General features: G+C 40.4%; 1 protein-coding gene across 6 annotated transcripts in view; it reads left to right on the forward strand.

Annotated features, from left to right (window-relative positions):
- Positions 1-23,736, forward strand: part of ATXN10 (ataxin 10) — a 140,137-nt gene that overhangs the window by 33,659 nt on the left and 82,742 nt on the right. For all 6 annotated transcript variants that reach the window (XM_067530942.1, XM_067530944.1, XM_067530941.1 and 3 more), the window contains exons 5-6: positions 4,400-4,564; positions 19,185-19,265. In XM_067530942.1, coding sequence (XP_067387043.1) covers positions 4,400-4,564; positions 19,185-19,265 — 246 coding nt within the window. The remainder of the gene's footprint in view (positions 1-4,399; positions 4,565-19,184; positions 19,266-23,736) is intronic.

A 23,736-nucleotide genomic window follows, 5' to 3' on the forward strand; every position in this document is an offset into this window, starting at 1 on the left:
GTGGAGGATGTGCTATGGCCATGTTTTACACTGTAAGGCACGCAAAGCACAAGGTATCCACTGTTCATTCATAATATGGATGAAAAACAAGGTTGCAATGTAAAAATAATTGTCCTTATTATTCAAAAGTGAACAGTAGCCCTGAATCACAATTCCTGCCTCTTCCACAGGTCGGTGTGGTGTCAGCCATGGTGAGGAAGGGTTTTGTGCCTCGAGTTTAGGGAAATCTCTGAAGCACAGAATGCATTTTGGACAAGGCAACCGCTTCCCACAGCAGTGTGACCAGGGAACATTGTCTAGTGTCCCACAATTCTTTTTCTACAGGAGGCAGCCCTAGGTGCGGGTGTTTGTGGGGATTGGGGAGGAATCACCCAGGAGAAGATACATGACCACCAATTCCCCCATCCCAATCACCTGTTCCAACCTCATGTCAGGGAACATGCGGTTCACGAACACAAGAAACTGTCCTGGGCGGGGGATCGCACAAATTGGTTTTTTTTTTTTGGTTATGAGAACGGGTATTATAAACTTGCACCATCTCCCCTAGGTGACCCTATGTGATATTAGTCTCCTGAGGATAACCCAGGCAGAAAGGGAGCAATTGCTGCAAGCGTTTCGGTACAGGCCTGGTCCTTACGCTGCTAAGCAGCGTTCCATGATGATGCCAGCACGTTAAATAACAGAATGGCATGGGAAAGTGTCCTATCATGGTGGAAGAAATAAGGTGGTCCTCCTAAGAAACCTTCTGCAAAGGATTGCAGAGTACCTCCATGAAAGCTTCCTGGAGATATCCATGGAGGATTCTCGGGCCATCCCTGTGCACATAAACAGTCTTTTCCAGGGCAACCCTCTGCATAACTGGAGCACCAATGAGGAAACCCATCCCCACCAGACCTAGTAATTTTTTTTCCTATTAATCTGAACCCAACAGAGGATGTAACCCCAGCATTGTGATTTATATTACATACTCATCACCAGATGTGCCTTCCCTGGCATCTTTTCGGTCAAGATGCTGTCCTGCGTCTGGCTGGGCTGCTGTGGGTTTAAAAACAGCTCCTGGTTTTCAGGGAGAATGGATACACCACTCACCTGCTCCCCATTCTCCTCCTCCTCCTCGTCCACAGTCTCATTGTCATTGAGCCAGGACTCAGATTCCCCTGAGGTATCGATGCTGCATCTGGGCCAATGGTGGGGTCACCGCCGAGAATTGCATGCAGCTCCTTGTAGAAGCAGCATGTCTTTGGTGACAAGCCAGAATGACTGTTCGCCTCCCTTGTTTTTTGATACGCCTACCTCACTCTTTGATTTTAACGCAGCACTGCTGCGTGTCCTTATTGTGCCTCTTCTCCAGCATGCCCCGCAATATCTTTTTATAGATATCAACATTTCTTCTGCCGGATCGGAGCTGAGCCTGAACAGACTCTTCGCCCCACAAACTGATGAGCTCCAACACCTCAGGTCTACTCCAAGCTGCAGCGCATTTGGGGTGTGCAGTTGCCATGATCAATTGTGCTGACAAGCTCTCTCCACGCTGACCAAACAGGAAATGGGAATTCAAAATTTCCGGGGCTTGACCACGGGAAGGGCCGTTTCCTGTGTATGTGGCCGCGGTGCAGCGGAATCAGAAACAGTGTCTAGAGAGGTCACAGCAGAGCATTGTGGGACACCTCCCAGAGGCCAATGATGTTGATTTACTCAACACTCCGCCTACGCTGCTGCTCATTCGATCCATCCACTTCAGTGTTAGCGTTATGCCTTTCGTGGAGGTGGTTTTATTAAGTCAGTGTTTCCAGAGAGTTAGGTCGGTGGAACGGAGCTGGCAGTGGAGACACATTATGTGTATGCGTAGCGTAATGTAGACCAGGCCTCCGTCTCTGAATCTGTAGCTAGGTCTGTGCAGGTGGGCTCATGTGGGGAGAACCTTTGATTACAGTTACCAGTTTGATAAAAAGAGACAACAGCACTTCTCCAGCTACACTGCTATTTTTAGCAGTGTAGTGTTCCATTGCCAGAGCCTTTCCCTCGCTGCAGGGAAGGCTTTGGCGTTGGGGAGGGAGGGTTGACAGTGAAGAAAAGCTCTGGCAGCTGCCTTCTGCTGAGCCTTTCCCTGCTGCCTCCCCCTGCCAAAGCCTTTCACTGATGTGTAGCTACAGCCTATTTTTCACTACAGTGTGTAGCTACACATATCTCGCATTCTGCCACGAGGTGTGCTGTAGATGTATCCTATCATATCCCTTTATCAAATTAATTTGTCATAAAATGTGTTTTATGACAACTGTTACTATTTGAAATGATTTTGCACCAATTTTTTAAATGGAGAATGGGTTATACAATATTATTTTCAGGTTCAGTCAGTTATGGGAAGCCAACAGAATTTTTTATCAAAACGATGACACTAAAGGTTGGTACTTCACTGGTTGAGCTATTAGCCCTGTTCTCGGAGTTTGTCTTCTGAGCTATAAGGCAGTGTGTAGGAAGTCAGCAGAAGAGGAGTCGTTTCTCTCTGCATTTTTTGTCCCCCCCCCTCGCTTCCATAAGATTTGCAGACGAACACTCCTCTTGACAGCTCCTAAGGCATTCAGGTTAGGAGCTGTTCTTATAACCCACTTTTCCACTGCCCTTCAAACCACTGTCCTCACTGCTGACTGTCACCCTCTCAACTGCCCCTTCTTCACTATCCTATCCAGTTTTCTAGTGATAAACTGTGAGCACATAACTGTTAGATGTGTACAAACATAAAACTTAAGCAGTTATAGTTTGCAAGAAGAAAAACTGGAGTTGGCAATTTAAGTGTGACAGTAGATGTAGTGGCAAAGTATGCGTGCCTAGGAATCAAAGCAGGAAAAGAGACTGGCTGAAGCTCTGGAGTAGAGTAGATTAGGGAGGTGAGCTAGGGACCTGGGAAGTCAGTGAAACAGCTCCCTTTAAAACTTTGTGCTCCCAAAAGAGAAAATTTTAACTGACAATCAAGTCTTCATGTATGGTACTCAAAGTTTTTATGTTACCAAGCTACTGCCACGTCACATGAAAAACTTTGAACAGCAGACAAAGGAAGCTGGAATGTCCATTAAAATGTTCTCTTCAAACTTGCAGAGTTTCATATCAGAGATGTAATGGATTTATTTACTGGCTCCCCACCTAGTCTTTCTCTCCAGCTGTGGCTTCTTAGCCCCACATTTACATGTTAAAAATACAAACAAACAAACTTGAAAATTCTCCACAAAAACTTAATTGCTCAGTTATTGTCATCATAATCAATCAGAAATGATGGGAGTTGTTAAAATGCATCATTTTGTGACATCGATACAGTGCAAATAAAACTTCCGGGGTCTCGCAGAAAGATATTCTGAGCTATTTTCAGCAAACCAGGAAGTGGTTGGGAGATTACATAGATGGATTTGGAGAGAAAATAGAAAGAAAATTAAAAAGGAACATAAGAATTGCCATATTTGTTAAGACCTTAGGTTCATCTAGTCCAGTATCCTGTCTCTGACAATGACCTCCATCAGCTGCTTCTGTAAGAACCTCATGGTAGGCAGATGTGGGATAATCTGTCCACCACATTAGGTCCCATCCTGGTCTCTTAGAGTTAAGTCCTGAAGCATGAGGTTTCAGCATTGTCAGCCCCAAGGCTTAAAAAATGATGAGTCAAGACTAAAAAAACCCATGGGATTAGTTTAAAAATCATGAAACTTAATAATAAATGTTGGGTTCTTTTCCTTTTTTGAGCCTTCATGGTGTGCTTAGGCCGTGTTTTCAAACTTTTTTCTACACAATTTGAGGGCTAAAACTTTTTTTTCCTTTTTTAAATGAAAGCTGAGATTCTCATGTAATTATTTGGTACAGAACCTACAATTTTAAGAAAAACACCATTTATTACAAGAGTCACAATAATAGCCTGGAAGTTGTCAACACTGTTGTCCCTGTGTTGAATACTCCACATCCTGATAGAACTTTTTGCAGATAACTATGTGTTTTTTGTCAAGTTTAGGCATCCTTGGCATCTATTGAAGTTAGAGGGAATCAATTGCACTTGGCACTTCGCTGGTTTGGGGTCTAACATGCATGATTGATATTACTAAAGAGGAAGAAATATTTGTGATATTGTTTCTTTCATATTAAAAAAGTCTTTATCTTTGGTGATGAAAGGAATTCTTTTACAAAAAAATGTTTACTTAACTTTGTTTTAATTTTAGCTTTGCAATTTTCCTTTAAGTGTGATCTCCAAGATTACTTGAAAATGGTTTTGTTTCATAGGTGACATATATTTCACCTCCTCTTATGCATTGCTATGCTGATGGCTCTATAGTTCATGAAGTTCTTTGTTTCCTGTCTTGTTAAATACCACTGCTGCACTATTCCAGCTTGATTCTTAACAGTAAATTTTCATTTTTTTAAGGAATTGCCTAAATCACCATGATGAGAAAATTATTGCCTATTGCTGTATGGTCCTGTTCACCTGCCTTAATTCAGAGAAAGTGAGAGAACTACAGGATCATGAGAACTTGAATGTAGCTCTTGCTGTTCTAAATGTCTATAGAAAGCAACTGGAGCCTGAATGGTCGTATGTATCTCTTTTTATTTATTTAAATAGCATGGATAACTACTTAGATTCAAATCTGGTTCACATAAATCAAAATTGACACAAAGTAACTGAACTCAGAAGTCTAGATTGACTAGGATTCTATCATTTAGGGTGAGCAACCTTTTCTGTCAACTTCTGTACTGATTCTGCATTCTGTGTTAAATTTATTTCAATGTGTTAAATAGTTAGATGTGCATTCCAAATTTGTGTGGAACAGAGAGGAATTTGAGTCTAAAATGAGCAGCATACATTGTCAGATCCATCTAATGAGGCATTTATTTAAAGGTTGTACATTAAAAATTCATTGTTTGTGTGCTGGTTTGTTGCTTCTCTTCCTTTGAATATCAATTTTTAAAAACCTGTATTAAAACATCCTGATTTTTGAAGCAGAAACTAATCCAGGGAATTATTTTTCACAGATTTTGGTACTGAGGTATAACAGTCAGATTAAGCAGCAGTGAAACATTGCATACATTAAAGTTTTCTTGCATGTCTTCCAAGTTCTAATGCAACAATTACACAAAAACAGGACAAAGATTTTATGCTTATGAATTTTGGATGTTGCATTTTATTATTTATAGAATATAAACTGTGATTTTACCATGTTCAACTTCGTTTTTGTTAATAAATTACTATAAACTGTGTTTTCAGTTATGCATTTCTAGCATCTCTTTTGCTCCAGCCTTTCCATCAGGATGCAAATAGTCCAGTGTCAAAGGATGAGTCTCTCCAGCATGTCCCCTTGTGACCTTGCTGCATCCCTTCGGGTTCTTTTTAATCAATTACCAGATTAGGTTGGTTTAAGAATATGCACCCACTTCGAGGAGTCCAATTTATTAAGTTTTCTGCAAATGTCTGTCTTTGTGAGTTGCCCCAAATCACCCTGCCCTGGGTTCCTAAGAATCCTGGTCCCCTCTTTGCCCTGGTTGAGGAGATATCTCCTTCCTGAAGCTAGGGTTGTGCTTCAAACAGTCACTCTGTCTCCTCAGCTCTTCTCCTGGAATAGGGTATACAACAGTGAAAGACTCTCTATCTCTCTCCTCATAGCAGGATCCCCAACCCCACCCTTGGGGTTGGGTTATAATTTAGCCTGCTATAGAGCCTTACTTAGTTTCTCCTTCAGCAGGCCATGTTTCTCTCAGATAATCCTCAGGTTGGGAGGGTCCAGGAGGCAGCCTTGTTCTGCTACTGTCTTCTCCCTGCTAACTCAGAGCCCTGCAGGAACCTTCTTACTTCCTGCTGCTTCTCTCTCCAAATGCCCCTTAGGTTCTTATATTGGACTTTTCAAACCCTTGAAGGGCTATTTCGGGGGCTAACCACTGGAAACTACTTCCTTTCAGGGGCAGATTATCCTGTCACATCTAAATATGGGGGCATTTGGAGAAGAAATACTGATAGTGAAAACAAAAATCTTTTTGCAGATTTTTGTAGTTAATTATTTTCCAGGTCATGTCTAAAGTCAAAATTTACCTTCTTTGTTTGATATAAATGTTGTAATTTGGAAGAGTTAATAAGGTCCTACAGGGTATTTGGAAAATCCTCCAGAAGGATTTATGGTGACTAAAGGAAAAGCAAATGTCATATAGTAGATTGGTTTTGTTTTGTTCAAATTTTATTTAAAACATTGTTTGTGGGTAGGCTTTTTTTTCATAACCAGAGCAATTTACTTAGGGCATAGACAGTTTCTAAACTGCAAATTTAAAGTTTGAGGGTCAGGCAACTGGATTTCTTTTAAGTGCAAAATTGAGTTTTTGGCTTGGGAAAGTAATTATAGAATACATGAAGCAATAAAATAAACACTGGACTATCTATTTGTTTGCTCATTGTAGGATAGTCTGGATTATTTTCTGTTGATTTCTGCTTCATTAATGAAAGTGGTATAAACAGTCTTTTGTCAGAGTAATCTTCAAATGAGCAGGGAGCAAAATTCTGTACATGGTCATCAGATGAAGATAGAAGGGGAAGTAGTAGATACAATGGTTAATCCAATGCCTATAGTAAGGCACTTGCATAATGTTTGCTTTTTTCCCCTCTTGGTTTTCAATGTTAATAGGGAAGGTCACATTTCTACCATGAAAATACTAGAGCTGATTGAAAAACAGAATTTCGATCCAATGGGAAATTGCAATATTTTGACATTTTATATTCATCCCAAATTGTGTTGAAAAGTCAAAATATTTGTGGAACAAGATGTTCTGGAAAAAAGTTTGATTCAGAAATGTTGAAACATTTCACGTTGGCTATTAATTTCTGCATCTTCCTGAGGGATCGTGGTGTCATAGTACTTTTAATTCTGGCTCCCTCACTCCCCTGTGCTCTCCTATGGTCTCAGTTCCCTACCTGGACTACATCTCCCATGATGCACTGTGGTCACGTCCTGTCCCATGCTGTACTATAGGAGCTCAAGAAGATACAGAGATTAATGTTGACCTGACTTAAAATGAAATGTCTTGTTGACAATCTGAACCAAATGTTTTATTTTAATTTTTCAGTTACAATGAGTAGGTGCAGCCAAGTATATTTAAAAATAGGTTTTCTAACTCTCTGAGTGTCCTGAGCTTGCATGCATGTGATCAAGGAGATGTTCCAACATTTAATCTAACTTTTTGTTCAAAAGTTAAAAATCAAAACAAAAATCCCTTCCAGCAACAGAGTGCTTTTTTGGCACTACTGATTATGAAGCAATTTGTGGTGGGTGGAGACAGGCATTTTCATGCTGTTTTCTCCATCTTTTTGCAGCTCTCCACTTAAGTTTGTATGGAATTGACAAAAACATAATTTTGAACTCCGGCTGAATTTTTAGTTAGTTAGTTAGTTAGGTTGCGTCAGTGTCAAAATTCAAGGTGTATTTTTCCTTGGATATACAAGGAATGCCTAATATCCTAATAATTTGTTATAGTAATACAACATAATAGTTGTACTTTGGATTATGTTTGTTTCTTGGTTCTTTGAAATTTTCTTTGGCCTTTTGGCTTACTGTGAATGAAGAATGTTTACAGGGTAAATAGAAATCTTTTATTTATTCAATTAATTAATTAATTAAACAATTATATTTTGAGTAGCCTGATTCAGATCTTTTTTTGTTAGGACATCAGAGTGTATTTCCGACTGAAAGTCGCTAGCCATAAGGTAAATTTAATCATTGGCTCAGTGTTGGTCCTGATGTGCAGTCTATGCTGTCACTTAACATATATTACATTGATGATAAACAGCTATTTCTCCCATAAAAGTCTTCTGTATCTGAAACGTTCTTGTTGACGTGGCTGTTTCTCAGATACTGTGTGAGCTGCAGTTTTCTGCAATTAAATGTGTGAAAGACAGATGCTATCTTTATTGGTTCCAGGATATGTTGACAATAACTTAAGATAATGGTGTATTGCGGTTGTAGCCTTGGTCTCAGTTTTGTTATTACATTTAATCTTTTGGTCCAGGCTCATGTTTGTTTCATTACCAAGACACATTTTTCACATCTAAGAACTAAGCCACTTTCCCCATATAGTAAATAAATATGCAGTAGATGCAGCCAGGTAGGAATGCAAAGATTTTTGTCTCTGTTTTCATTAACTCGAAGCTGAGTTGTTGTACTGATTCTTTGGCAGGAACATTGAAAAAATATTTTGTCAGCAATTCATTCAAAATTTGGGGCTGTACTTGGACTCTTACTAGCACATACCACCAAGATGGCTTAAACGAATTTACATAGCCGCGGTATTGGCGTCAGAGCCAGTGCTTTGCAATAAAGAGTTCAGGCCTCTGTGCCACAGCTACCGCATGGTGCAGCAGCCCTTTTAAGCAGCCATAATGGTGTATTTGGATTCACCAAAACGGTAATCCTATCTTCAAGAAGTTGTTGGCTGCCGGTTTTTGTTTTTTGTTTTCAAGATATTCTTAATGTTAATATAATTTCTGCTTATCTTGTTGAAATGCAATCTCTTTATTAGAATATCCAAAGCAGTTTGAAACTTGCTATTCTGCACTTGAATGATATCTGTATTCATTCCTCCCACATTTGCTCGTTGCTCTGCCGAATTCTGATTCTTGGTATTGGCAATATTTTCTCCTTTTTTTAATTAATAACAATTTGTTCATATCTGTAAATTATATTCATTAGTTTATTTCTTTATAGAGCACTAAAGTAGAGTTGGTCTACACAAACATTTGATTGGCAGCAAGTTGGGGTATAAATCCCCTAGCTGTCTGTGTGGACTTTGCTGCAGTGCATTAAAAGTTCCATAGTGCGTTTAACAGGAGTAAGTCAAAGTGAACAGCTTCTTGTGTTCGCCGAGCCACCCAACAGGAGCTTCATCAGCAGAAAGAAGGTCCCTAACGCCACCAGGAATTCTGCTTAGTTGACACTTGTTGACAACATGCACCATTGACTGACTGACAGACCACATTGAGAAAGTGGATTGTCACGCAGACCTCAGCTGTAGAAGTTGGTTGCACATATTCCTTGTCCAGTTTGGAGCCTGTTGAGCAGAACCCGGGGGTGATGTAGCAAGTCCCACCTCCACACACATACCCTTTTCAGGGACCTACCCTAGGGTTGACTACAGTCAATAAACCCTTTTTAAAAACATTAGTGTCATTGTCTCTACACTCCGTGCCAAGTGGTGTTTGACATTGTGTTAATTAACTTGTAAGGTAATGCATTGTTAAACTGCCTCTCATTTTCCCACTTTACACAAATTTCACAATCTACTTGTTTCTGGAGACCTGTCCTTTAGTCTTGTTCCTTTTCTGGGATCTGCTGCTTCTGGTCAGTCTCCTGAAAGTGGTGATCTGAAAGAAGCAGTTCTTAATGAAGAGAGAGGTTACCTAGCTGCAACTGGAGTTCTCCAAAATGTTGCCTGGGCAGGTGTATGTTCACCCACTTCATAGCCTTTGGCTGACATTTTGAAGCATAAGAAGGAACTGAGTTCTTTCAGGGCTGACTGCTGTTGAACTTTATGTAGGCTTGCCATGAATGTTTTGAACTGCATTTAAGCTTGTACAAAGCCCTAGTGGTTGCTGCTTTCAAGATCTTTCCAGGACATGTGGTGCTGAAGGACATACTCATGCTTCAAAGAGTATGGATCTGCATGGGCAATAGGTTTGCAATTGCCGATAAGTAACCTACCTTTCCTTAGTTCAATTCGACAAACAATGTTAAAAGAATTATACTATCTCCATTACTTTTCTTAGCTTAGCCCAGCTGTACAATAAAAGCTCTTGTTTTCCGGCAGTATTTTCCATCTTGGTCCTCTGTCTAAAAAGCCCATTTGCTATCAAGTGCAAGGGTGTAAACATTTATTTGATCGCTAGGGCATAAGGTATTGCAATGTGCTAGTGTAGGGAGGTGACCCTTTATCCACTGCATGGAGTTTGAGCCCAGGCTCCCAAATGCTTAGTGCATGCTCCCTTTTGGGAGGGCCTGTCTCTGATTTGTTGCCCAGGGGACCAGTATTCCCCATAGAAAGTTTTTCTGTCTGTGGAAAGTTTTAAACCTGTAAGCAGTCTTTCCCTTGTCCCCCACTTTTACTTTCTTTTCCTCCTCTTTTATTCACTCATTCCATCTCCTACCTTATTCCGTATCCCACACTGATCATATCTCCATCTCTCTCTCTCTCTCTCTCTCTCTCTCTCTCTCTCTCTCCATCTATGGAGGAGTCGCCTTCCTACAGCAGAAAGCTATGATGTCCTGCAACTCAGTCTTTCCATTTAACGCCCATCATGATTTTTCCTCCCCACCTATTGCCTTTAACCACTCTCCCATCCACTTGTTCTAGATGAATGGGTCAATAGGTTTTTCTCGCCCTGTAGAGTATAATTTATTTTCCTGAATATTTTAATAAGATGTAGATGTCACTAATACCCTTAAATTTAAATGTTGACACTCATACATTACGTGAGTCGATTACCTATTTTAACACATTTTAAGGAGAAATATTTATTCTGTAAGATAAGACTCCTTTCTCCTGTTCATTTCCTTCAACAGCCCTTACCCCTCTAAAGTCACCAGCTGGGAACTGGATGGGATTTTCCTTAAGTCATTACTGTTATATATCAGCTGGAGGAGATACTGTGCATTGATGCAAGTACTTTCTATTGTTACCCCCTTGTGACTTTGCTCCTTTGTAGCCCACTTTTCTTTCTGTCTATGCAGGGAAGATGACAAGTCAGGAGTAAGAGTTGGTGCCTCATGTCTATGCAGAGTATGATGCATGGGCTTGCTAGTTGTTTTCCTTCACATGCAAGCAGCTCAGAAAGCCATGCCTTATGCTCTGGAAAACTGAAGCGTCTTTAAAAAATCAGATTTATTTTTTTCCCTTGGTTTGCAGTAATCAACAGCAGAAAAATGTGTTATGCAGCTGGGAGACTACTATATGTAGAAGAAACCACCATAGGATGCCATATGAAATTAATTTTAAAATCTTGAACCTGCAAACATGTTTTAAAATAATTAGGAAAAAGTAGTACAAAATTGGTCTTGGTTAGGATGAATTATAACAAAGTGCATTCTAAAAGCTGTTTATTCTAGAAATGATTTGGTGGTTCCATTAGAGATGGCAGTACGGTTCATACCATCTCTTTTTCTCTGTGTGTGTGGGGGGGGAAGGCGGGCGGGCATTGTGTCTCTTTAAAGTAAGGGGATTGCATTTTTTACTGTGAAGGGTAAAGAACAGAAAGTCTCCATTAAAAAAAAAAAAAAAAAAAATGGGAAGGCGTAGTGCACTTCTTCGCCTCTCTGGAAAAATTATGTAAAAGTGGTCAGCTGTCTGGCACTGGAAGTAAGGATTTTTTGAACATCCACTCTCTCTCCTAAACCACAGTTCAATGGTGAGTTTAAAGATTAGGTTGTGGGGCTCCCCCGCCTCATTTTCCTAGGGTTATTTACTGCCAGCCCATGGAAATAAGCATGGGCAGAAAGCACTGCTTTTGTGGGCAGGCCTCTAGCCCATTGAGGCAGACTGAGGGAAAGATGTAGCTGCGCAGTAGAGTGCTGAATCTAGTGCCTTATTTAGTATACATGAAGTATGTAGATCAGAAAATTTTACCATTCCTGTCTTCTTTGGTGAATTGGCAATTTCTCTCTCCTCTGATAAGTTAGGGTATTTCTTTCTCATCTCTCTATTAGGTTTGTACTCTCCAGAGAACAATTTTGTTTCTAATTCATGGAAAGTTGGAGTGGTGTCACAGGTTGCAGGTTCCAAATGCAACTGTGGGTTTAAGTGCTATTGGTCATTGAAAAACATTTCCTTAATTGTAGTACTACAACAGTTACTTCTTATATGCAGTAAAGTTGCCCTGCTATTCAGTAGCAATTTTGGAAAGCCTTTTTCCAATAAATCAAAGTGCACATCTAGATTTTGCATTGCTTTGTTTCATCTCTCTTTTACTGTATTATTTCATGTGGAAAGTGTGTGTGTGGGGGGAAATTTCCCTTTTCCCCCTGGTATTTTAGTTTTTGTATGTGATGGCTCATGGAAGTTTTCCAGTAGAGGATGTTAATCCCAACTTGGATGTACCTAAGAAGTTCCTTCTGGTTCCTGTCAAATTCAGATGTTAAATCAAAAAGTAGTGACCCTTGGTCAGTCCCTGAGAATCTGCTGATTTTGGTAGTGTTGATCTAGTACAATAGGGAAAGAGCAGACTAGAAAGCAGGCTGTACATATGAACATACAGTTTATGGCTAACAAGAACCATTGGTCCATCTGATACATTTATTAGAAGATTGAACAGGACTTATTTATTATATTTGTAATTTTTTTAGTATGCAGTACTTCCATGTTGGCATGAATAAATTTAAGCATTTGCATTCCTGCAATATCCAGTGGCTATTCCATGTTCCAGTAATTCTGTAAAAAGAAATTCGTCATAATTAGTAATCTGAACCTTTTCCTTTCTGCTTCTTCCAGTGTTGATCATTTTATGCTTCTTCCTTGAGGAGAGAACAGGCCATAACCAGATAATTTTGTGTCCTGTTCAGGTATCTGAAAAGGTACATGAGATGAGTGAAAAATAAGGTAAAAGAGGGGGTATCTCTAGAAGTTTTAGAAGAGTTCCCCAAATATTGCTTTAAATATGGGGACTGCATTTGCTTCCCTTAAGCCTATACTAGCAACACTTATTTCAGGTACTCATGGTAAACAAGCTTAAGCTACCTAACAAAATATTCTGTCAAAAAAATCGTAGATAACTGTTGTAGGGCCCTTCACTCCTGTTGATGGCATTTCTTCGCTTGTCTGCTTGTGTGGACATGCATAATACTTTTTGAAAACCGCATCTGATCAATTCCAAAATTTCAATGAACGTTGTTCTGGTCATCAGTTGGCAGAAACCTCTTCATTTTTAGTGAAAACCTCAAGAGGGAAATGGGAGACACATAGAGCTCCTGATATCTGGTTATCAAAGCCCACAGCTTTAACCAGGTCGGTAATTGTCTGTCTGTAGATCGATGAACCAATGGATAGCCATTAATACCTTCCCACATAACCTTTGGTCCCAGAGGAGGATTGGAGAGTGGATGGGAGGATAACAAATAGGAAGCTGGGAGATGGAAAGGAATTGAGGGGTGCAAAGAGCCGTTGATGTTTGGGGAGTTTGGCTGACCGGAATAATGAAGGGCACACCTTTCGAGACACAGGCAGCCTAAGACAGGAGCAGTCACAAGGGAAATGAGGCGCACAGAGCCCTAGAATGAAGCAGAGGGGGAAAGCAGGGGAGACACAAAACCCCTGGCATGGGAGAGAAGGGGGGGGGGCCTACACAGAGCTCTTGGCATGGGGAGATGGGAAGAGGATACCTTGGTATGGGAGGGAGTGACATGGGCAGATAGAGCCCCTGGCATGAAGGGTGGGGTAGAAGGTTTGAGGAGTCCCAGAAATAGAAGGGGCTGGAAGGGTGGTTCACACGTGGTGGGAGGAGGAGGAATGTAAGGAGCCCCTGGTGTGTGTAATCAGCTTAGCCTACAGAAGCAATGAAGTGTGCAATCCTCTATCCAACTCTAAACACAAACTCTGTAATTTAGCAGCAGAATCAAAACAAATACCAAGTTGTTCTGAGCTTTGTCTTTTAGACCTAAAAGATTACTCTAGGGGGTTACATTTATTATGAAGATCCCGCTTGAGGAACAGATACTGTGTGTGCTGTTTTGATCTCTGCCTTTGTTACATCAAGATTAGAGTACTGCAAGGTACCGTGAATACAGTAGCACACTAATATTTTTCCCCTATGTTTTGGTAACTGAGAAGTACTTTGATAGATAGGGTGGAGTATCTAGTTTCTAGAGGGCTGTGGGGAGGGCACATTTATTTAATTTGCTATTAAATAACTTCATTCTGTAAATTGATTTTTAAAAGAGATTTTATTAGTCTTATGCAAAGCCGCCAAATAATTTTGTTCCTAAAATGTGTTTGCCCAAAGGGTATAATTTAAATATAATTTAAAAGGATTCTGAAAATCCTATTACATGTTGCTAGTGAGGCATTGTTTTTTGGTTTCATTAGTGGCTGGAAATTTAGATTGAGCAGAGGAAGAGAATTTATTAACTCAACCTCTCTTTAAAGTATGGATGGTATATCGTATCAGTACAAATGCTACATTTCAAACACATTGTAAACTACAGAAAAAGTTACTATTTCATTCCTATTAAGTATTTCAATTTGAATTATAAAGGTACCAGTAAAGTGGTCAATGTACTCTGGTTGAATTGTACTTTTGAAGATGAAAAATTTAACGTAGAGTGGTAAGAAGAGGATCACTATCTTTCTTTTTATATTGAATCATTTTTTCATTACTTTTTCTGAAGTTCAGGATACTGCTCTGTAAGGTTGCTAATGAATACAAATCAACTTAAATATGGAGCACTATATTTTATGATAAAGTTGATTGCTTACACCCAGTTTTGGTTGGAGCAAACTCATTGGTCATCTGGCATATTTGGCATAGATTGAGCATAAATGTGGCTTATACCATTTCATTTTGGCCACCTCTCAAATTCAGTTTGGTACAATATATGCCTTGTGCTATTGTATGAGTTTGAACTGAACATCTCCTATGTTTATCTACTTGTGAGCACTTGATTTTTTTAGGATTTTAGCCAAACACTTAATCTAAAGACAGCCAAGGAAATTGGCATATTTAACACTATTCATTTGTTACTATATTGTGTTTATATAATAACTCTAATTTTCACCATTTCCTTTAATAAAATTGCAGTGGTCATCAGTTTATCTCAGCAGTTCTGCCATTGGGCTCTTAACACAGTTAAACCTTTCTGAAGTGTGGTCTGAAATGCCTGATATATACAGTTAGCAAGTCAAAAACAAACACCTTTTTTATTTTAAACTTGGGGGGAAGGGTTGTGCAAGTTAAAGAAGTATGGGTTGGATGAATGGACTATAAAATGGATAGAGAGCTGGCTAGAGCATAGGGCTCAACGAGTAGTGATCAATGGCTCTGTGTCTAGCTGGCAACCAGTCACAAGCGGAGTGCCCCAGGGGTTGGTCCTGGGGCTGGTTTTGTTCAACATCTTCATTAATGATCTGGAAGATGGGGTAGATTGCACCCTCAGTAGGTTTGCGGATGACACTAAGCTGGGGGGAGTGGTAGATACACTGGAAGGTAGGGATAGGATACAGAAGGACCTAAGCAAACCGGAGGATTGGGCCAAAAGAAATCTAATGAGGTTCAACAAAGAAAAGTGCAGAATCCTCCACTTAGGAAGAAAGAATCCCATGCACAGCTATAGACTGGGGACCGACGAGCTGGGCAGCAGCTCTGCAGAAAAGGACCTGGGGGTTACAGTGGATAAGAAGCTGGATATGAGTCAGCAGAGTGCCCTGGTTGTCAGAAGGCTAATGGCATATTGGGCTGCATTAGGAGGAGCATTGCCAGCAGGTCGCGGGAAGTGATCATTCCCCTCTATTTGGCATTGGTGAGGCCTTTTTGGAGTATTGTGTCCAGTTTTGGGCCCCCCACTACAAAAAGGATGTGGACAAGTTGGAGAGAGTCCAGCAGAGGGCAACAAAAATGATTAGGGGGCTGGCGCACAGGACTTATGAGGAGAGCCTGAGGGAACTGGGCTTGTTTAGTCTGCAAAAGAGAAGAATGAGGGGGGATTTGATAGCGGCCTTTAACTACCTGAAAGGGGGTTCCAGGGAGGATGGGGCTAGGCTGTTCTCAGTGGTGGCAGATGACAAACAAGGAGCAATGGTCTCAAGTTGCAGTTGGTGAGGTCTAGGTTGGACATTAGGAAAAAGTTTTTCACTAGGCAGGTGGTGAAGCACTGGAATGGGTTACCTAGGGAGGTGGTGGAATCTCCATCTTTAGAGGTTTTTAAGCTGAGGTTTGACAAAGCCTTGGCTGGGCTGATATAGCTGAGGTTAGTCCTGCTTTGAGCAGGGGGTTGGACTATATGACCTCCTGAGATCCCTTCCAACTCTAATATTCTATGATTTTATGATTTTTTTTTTTACATACAAAACAGAAAAAGTGGAGGGACTTTACATCTTAACTTTTATTTCTTTTTCCTGTTTCACTACCGGCAAAGTCTAACAGTATTGGCTGCATGGAGCAATAATTGGGGTTCAAAGACCTCAAATATGCATGGGTGGGACAATTCTGCACCACTGTGCATGCTCAGAATTCATGTCCCCTGCAGATTTTTGTTTTGTTTCCCTGCAGAATAATAGATTCTGATGGGGAAGCAAAGGGAAGCCGCAAGATGGGTTTCACAGCCCTCTCGACAGCAGTCCTGAGCCGGGTGCATTGGTTTGGGCATCAGGAACAGCCGGGAGAGACGTAAATCACCGCCTCACTGGAAGGTGGAAGAGGACTGGACAGGGTGACATGGGGGAGACTGTCACTCTCCCTCTCTATCAATGCGCAGAGGGACAGGACTCTGGGATGTTTCTGGGGCAGGCCCTTGCACTCTGTCAGAGTCAGGTGCAGCCTTTCCACCAAGTCCATATCCTGTGGGAGAGGGGGCTGCAGGGTGATCTCCCATTTCTGTGGAGCCGGTGGCCTGTGCTCCCCCCGGGAGGCAGCCCCACTGTGCGTCTTTTGCCCCTGTTGCTGCACCCACCCTGTAGATGCGTGGGGCTTACACAAGCAGCTGTGTGGAAGCCCCGGGGAGCCTTGGCCAGAGACGCAATTTAGGGAGGGCAGGGGGGCACCTGGCCTCCACCCCTAGTTTTGCACTGGAGGTCTGTTTGTGGCAATCACCCCAGCCCCAGGCGGAGCTCTTACCTGCAGTACTGCGCAAGCAGGTCCCCCTCCTCCAGGATCCGGGATTCTCCGGCTGAGGCTCCCATAGTCAGTTTCCTGCACTGTGCTAGGGCCTCTGGGGTTGGGACAGGCAAGGAAGGGGTCTGTCAGGGTGGGAGTGGGGAGCCACAGGGTTCCCAGTGGGGGTGGTGGGAGCATAGGGTACCCTGTGGCAGGGACGGGTTTTGGGGGAGCATAGGGGCCCAGCGGTGGGGTGGAAGAAGCAGAGGGTCCCCGGTGGTGGTGGTAGGAACGAGATGGGGAGCACAGGGCCCCCGGTGGTGGGGAGGGGGAGTGTTGGAGTCTGGGAGGGGCCAGTGGGATAGGAAAAAGGAGTCAATCTCCAGGGGAAGGGAGAGGTGAGGGCATAGGGTTGTGCCCTGAGAGAGGGGGCAGTGAGTGTGAAGGAACAGCTGAGGGGGAACAGTCACTGGGGCAGGGATCCTGAGGGGGGCAGGGAGCTGAAGAAGGGTGGAGGGCTAGGCGCAGCTAAGAGGGTATTGGCGTCCGTTTGCTCTCAGAGAAGCAAGGAGCACCTCACCTCTCCGTCAGAAGAAACTGAGGACAGACCCTGCTAAGCTAATGCTTCCTCTGAACTGACAAAGCTGTCTTTTTCCCCATCTCTCCTACTTTAAAGTAACTTGTACCTTGATTTTGCATTGAGGATGCATGTGGGCGTAGGGGTTTATTTAACTCTCTGCTCTTGGGGGACCTTTTTTATTATCTGTGTTGTTACAGAGATACATGCTGACAGATCTTTTGAAATAAATTACCAAAATAATTAAAACTGGTGTGATTATTTTGACAAATAAAATATGCAAAATTTTGCAGAATTTTAAAATACTGTGCACAGAATTTTTAATTTTGGGGGGCAGAATTTTTAATTTTGGGGGACAGAATTCCCCCAGAAGTACTTAGTCTACTAATTCCAGCATGTTGGGAAAAGTCCTGTACAAACTGATGATAAAAAAAAAAATCCTATTTTAAATCTTGTGTTTACATACAGTGGTACTGTTTTCCTCTATTGTATGCACAAATAATAATGAAAAAAATTCCATTATAAAATGTGGCTTTTCCAAAATATCACATATTTCAGTGAGTAGAATATGTGAATCATGGGTTGTGAAGCCCATAGATGGCATCAGAAATAAAATAATGGTTAATCTTTGGGACCTTGTAGTCTTTGATTGCTCCAGACTGGGTTGAGTTTTTGTATTCCAAACAGACATTTTATTAAGGCTGGAGCAGTTCCATATTTTCTCCATAGCACCTATATATTGCACAGCTGAATACACAAGATGCAGTGGATCACTCCTGCAATTTTTATGCAGAGTGGAGCAAAGGGGTGGTGAGGGAGTTGGCTGCCTTTTTCAGTAGTCCATCTTGTGGTCTTCAAGATATCTTGTTTTTGTCATATGACTCAGTCTAATTATTTTGGATTTCCAATCAAGGGTTCAATGAAATGTACTCTATTTACAATAAGTAGATATAGTGCAGTATGTTTAAATATATATGTAGCATGCTGTCAGTGCTGCTAGAAATTTGATTTGAAAATGAACATGTTCAACTAGTTTGCTTGCAATGCCAAGAATCTTGATAGTTAATACACTTAATGTAGTGAGGTCACCACTTTACTATATAGTTGGCGCACATCACACTGGATGAGTGACTACTACAGGTAAGCTTAGGAAGTCAGTCTGATAATATGGGCATTAGTATAAAGATAACTATACCTGTAAATCACTGCCTGGCAGCTTCCAAAAGTTAGTTTCTAATATTGGTTTAAGATCTTTTTATACAACAGAGATGTTTTCTTGTTAACCTGAGAACTGTACCTTACTGCTTTATGAAAAAATTTGTATTCATTTGTGTTTCGGAGTTGTTAGAATTCTTTAAGAGAAAAAAGAATTATGTAGCACATTTCTCTTGATTATTTGTTAGGCTTAGAAGCTTAGCTTCTGAGATGAATGGTATAACAATTTTCAGTCTTGGCCTTTTGCTGAAGTCTCTAAAGGCTTGGATTGATGTTTTATTACTTGAACTGTGGTAAGATTTTTCTTTTCTATAACTGGAAAAAGACTTGTCCAGTTTTCCTTCAATTGTTTGAATAAATCTGAGTTGCACTGATGCAGACTGGTCTGTACTCAGTGGAAGAAGTGTTGAGAACATGAATAATTAGGTTTGACTATTTGTATCAGTTAGCAGATAACACTAGTAGCAAGAAAAAAGCCCTGTACTAATTAAAATTACAAATACCGAAAAAGGTAATATAAACAGATCCATAGAGTAAATGTGAAATAACTATATTTTCACTGTAAAACCAATAATGCAATTTTCTCCTATTCTTTAGGTTCTTGATTGTTACAGACCATTTGCTGAAATGTCCAGAACTGGTAAAAGCCATGTATACCAAACTGAGCAATCAAGAAAGGTAACCCCCAAAACCAATGCGGCTTTTAGTATTTAGCATTCCATATAGAGTATCCTGTTCACATGATTGAAAAACTGTGTGGTTTCGTAGTTGGCACATCATCTCTAAATACATGTTTCTATGTCAGTAATGGTTTTAAATTGGTTGGTTAACATTACAGCTTAGCCACAACGGGCAGTGATTTATGTAGGATTGCAGAATCCAGATTGGCGCCATTACTCAGTAAAGAAATACTCAAAAAAAAAAAAAAAAAAAAAAAAAAGTTTAAAGGCAAGATTTCATGCTTGTGCCTTGATTTTATAAGAGCACTGCACCCTGCTTCATTTTAGAGCTGCATTTGCAATATGCTATGCTGTTCATGCCAGTGTTGTGATCGCCAGAAATTAAATGGAAGTCTAATATAATGAGTTTACTGTGGTTGGTGTGTTTCAGTCTGTTCAGCTGAAACTGCAAATTATAAATATATATTTGCCTGGGATTACTTGATTTGAAAATTAGAAAAAATAAACAAGCATATTGCATCTGTAAAGACTCCGCTTTTTACAGGGAGAAAATGTAAAATTGACTTAAGGTTAGAATTGTCAACTCTTGAAAATCTTGCAAGATAAGCAAGGGGGAGGTTGTTTAAGTAGGAGAGAGCTTGAGTTTCTCATGATCCTGTGCGCTTTTCCTTGCATGTTTCTGCCCTTATTCAAAATGGCCACTATCCTTCCTATTACCATCAGTGGGACATAAGTCACAAGTTTGCCTGAATTAGATTGACCACCATCTTCCATTGCTTTTGCAGGTGCAAAATGCTGTGGAGGTGGCCACCCATCTCTCAGTTGTTTTCCATGGGATTATTGTCAGGCTTTCTTCAGGGAAGATGGCTGCTTCCTGGGCAGTATGACTTAGAAACTATGAGAGAAAAGAGAAAAGGCAGGGAGAGAATGGGATGGTTTGAGAGCTATAGGGGAAAGAGAGCAAAAATATAGGGGCAGGTATAGGACAGAAGATTGTAAGAAGGACAAGAGACTGGATGGAGCAAGGAAGGTGCCTGGCGGAGGAGGGGCTGGCAGAATGGGGAAGAATAGCAGCTTCTCTCCTATCTCCGCGAGAACCAGGGAGTCCCTACTCATGCAATCAGTGGGGAGGGAAAAGTGAGAATTTTAAATCTCAGGCATTTTGTGGAGTATAAATAGTGAATTTTTTTTTTTTTTTTTGATCCTGTGGTATTATTTTGTACTGGGTTAGATTGTTACTTTTTAGTGTTAGCAGTGGAAAAGTTCACTTACCTTTCCAAGAATTGAAGAATTATCAGACTGCCACATTCTATCTGTAGCATGTGGCTTGTTGTGGTTAGGTGCTATGCTGCTATAACTGGTCGACCCTACTGAACAAGGATTTTCAACACACTTATTACACCTATTATGAATCTCAAGAATTCTGCAAATCAGTGAGCAAAGTTAACAAACTAATTAAAGAAACAGGAAAATTATTCAGAAAATGAATACTATGAAAATGGTTACGTTAGTTTTAATTTAATATTATATAGAATGTATTGTTAAATGTTCTGAAAAGTATTTTGTATAAGTAAGGTCTTTAATATTACTAAGCTCTCAGAACTCCGCTATTGACTCTTCTGCCTATATATATTTCACACAATATGACCTTTGAGAGAATAAATCCAGTGTATATAAAAGTAATTTGTCCGTCATTAGCTGGACAGAAAAGAGACATTGTAAACCAGATCATAGGAGCATTATTGTTTCGTTCTGAGACAAGTCAGAGACTTCACTACAAGGCTGCCAGCTTAGGTGTCCATTAAAGCTGACTTATTGGATTAGGGCAGAACGGATGCCATATTGAGGCATCTGGGAGTGCAGTTTGAGCTTACAAGGACATACAAGCTCTTTCTGTTACTTTATGCTATATATTTCAGCTTAAATGTACTTATTTCAAATTTGTTTACAGGAAAGAAATTAACTATGCTGAGAATGTTTGCTGGTACACCAATTAGTGATGGGCCTTAAAAGCTTGCAAATTGCCTTAGGAGCTAAAATCTATGCGGTTGGAGAGCTGCAGTATTTGCACTAATCAAGGTGTTTTCTATAATCAGGGCCTAATGGACTTGTGATATTGTGGCTGAGGCGTTTGCACTGCGTGCTGCAGACATGAACCCCAGAATCTAAAATTTCAGTTAAAAATAAATACATTTCTGCCCTTTGAAGCTATGAAGAAAAAACATTCGAATGTGAATTGAATGTAATCAGTGCGGTGATGCGTGTGACTCTGCAGATGGCTTGCAACCGTAGCTCTGAGTGGGGTGAACTGCCCATCTATCTCAATGGTGTTCTAGCATTGAAAACTGATGATTACACCTGGGTTTGTGTTAACCATTTCTCTGCCGATTAATCACTGCAGAAACATCCAGCTACAATAATATGCTGAATGATTTCTTTGAGTCAGTTGAAACCTGTTGGCAGTTTGCCAAATTCCTGAGACTTCCCCAACTACCCTCAAAAATATTTTGCAGAAATTCTTATAGAAACGTTTATTTCTTTAAAGCAAGTTGGTGTAGCGCACATTCAACACTAATTAGTTCTCTAAATTAATAGGTTTTTTTAACTAACATGCAAATGTGTACATATTTACCATGTTATCTTTTTTAAAATGAAAATCCTCACCTTCATATTGAATTTTTTATTCCCATAGAAATCTTCCAGTTTCCCTTAATCTTCTTTTATTCTCCTAACTCTTAAATTAAGAACAAACTGAAAACCAACCAACCGATCTTCAGTTATTTGATAGCACTTTCAATTATTTGCATCTTTTAAAAGTGCTGTTTGGTTTTATTGAAAGGACACAGAAGCACAGTGAATGGTGCAAACTTTAGTACAATGATCAGCAATAAAATTGCTACCAAAGAAGCCAAATTCTATTCTGAAAAGTTAATTAGTATAAATGCTATCACCCTTATTCAACATACATACTGCCTTTCTGTATTCAGAGTCCCATCTTCTTACTGGCAGTGATAAAAATAAGTTTTTTAAATTACTTTTTACTCTGATTAGTACTACAGAGCCAAAATTGCTAAAGGATAGCCAGGTGGATTCTACTCTTCCATGTCTTTAGTAAGTTCTGATGTGTTGCACTTGTACCAGCTCCTTTAAGGTGTAATTTGAAGATACTGGCTTTGCAGAAGTGTAACTGAGGGTCTAACTTATCTTGTGGAACCTTTATTACTGAACATGCACAAGAAGGAAAGATCTGAGGTTAAGTTCACAGGGCTGGCAGTTAACATCTTTTTAGGTGTCGTCTTTTCTCATCTGTCATCTTCTGGCCTTCAAACAACCCCCCAAACTCACCAATCTCATCATCAGAAGCAAGCTTCCCACAAACGAAGACTCACCAACTCAAAGCAGCACCAGCCCTTTCCATAACCATAGATGCAGAACCTACAGACATGTCTCCACTGCTGCAATGATTAATGTTCCCCACAACACACCTTTCAATATCCCGGAGTCCTGCACATGCCTATCACAACATGTGGTGTACCTCATCCAGGCCACTAAATGCCCAATAAGAACTATGTGGGCGAAACATGGCAATCACTACACCCTTGAATGAATTCACACAGAATCACACCGTATCACTTAAGGATGAACATATTTCACAAAATGATCACTTTGTGTTTGACCTTTTAGTCCTCATCCTCAAAGGAAACCTGCACAACACTTTCCAAAGACAAGCCTGGGAGCTTAAATTCATAACTTTGTTAGATACTGAAAATCATGGACTCAATAAAGACACTAGCTTTATGGCTCATTACAACAACCTGTAACCCACTGACCATTCTTTGTCCTATGACTGCAGAAACGATAACTTTCACCTTGAATGGTTTCTTGCAACATGTGTTAACTGCTTAACACTCTGATCCACCTTGTATTTAGCAGTGACACTTTGAGTACCTTTCCCAGACCTGAAGAACCGCTCTGTGTAAGCTCAAAAGCTTCTCTTTCACCAGCAGAAGTTGGTCCAATAAAAGATATTACCTCACCCACATTTTCTCATCTTCTCTCAATATTTTCTATATCAAATATGCTCAGTTTACAGCCGTAGAATGCTACAATGTTATTTTTTCAGATTGTCTTTCAGAGTAGAACTGCCATCATCAATTGAAAAAATGACCAGAGTTTAGACTGAAGGAGATTACTGAGCGTAATATCCCTCAAGCATATGCACGTCTAAGGAGTCAAGTCATTCCTAGAATTTTATGGACAGCGGGAACCTCTATGATCTGACCACCTGCAATAACATATATACTATAGAATTTTCATCCCGAGTAGAACCTAGTAATAGCTAAATTTCAGATTTAATACTGATGATGGCTCTCACTTTTAATGCTATTGTTCGCTTACAAACTCTAGAGACAGCAGTGTATTACATTGATTATTGCTAACACTTTATTAGCAGTTGCATGAAGTCCTTG

This window comes from Emydura macquarii, unplaced genomic scaffold, assembly GCF_026122565.2.
Source record: "Emydura macquarii macquarii isolate MOO-44397 ecotype Brisbane River unplaced genomic scaffold, CSIRO-AGI_Emac_v2 contig_3122, whole genome shotgun sequence".
Taxonomy (NCBI): Eukaryota; Metazoa; Chordata; order Testudines; family Chelidae; genus Emydura; species Emydura macquarii.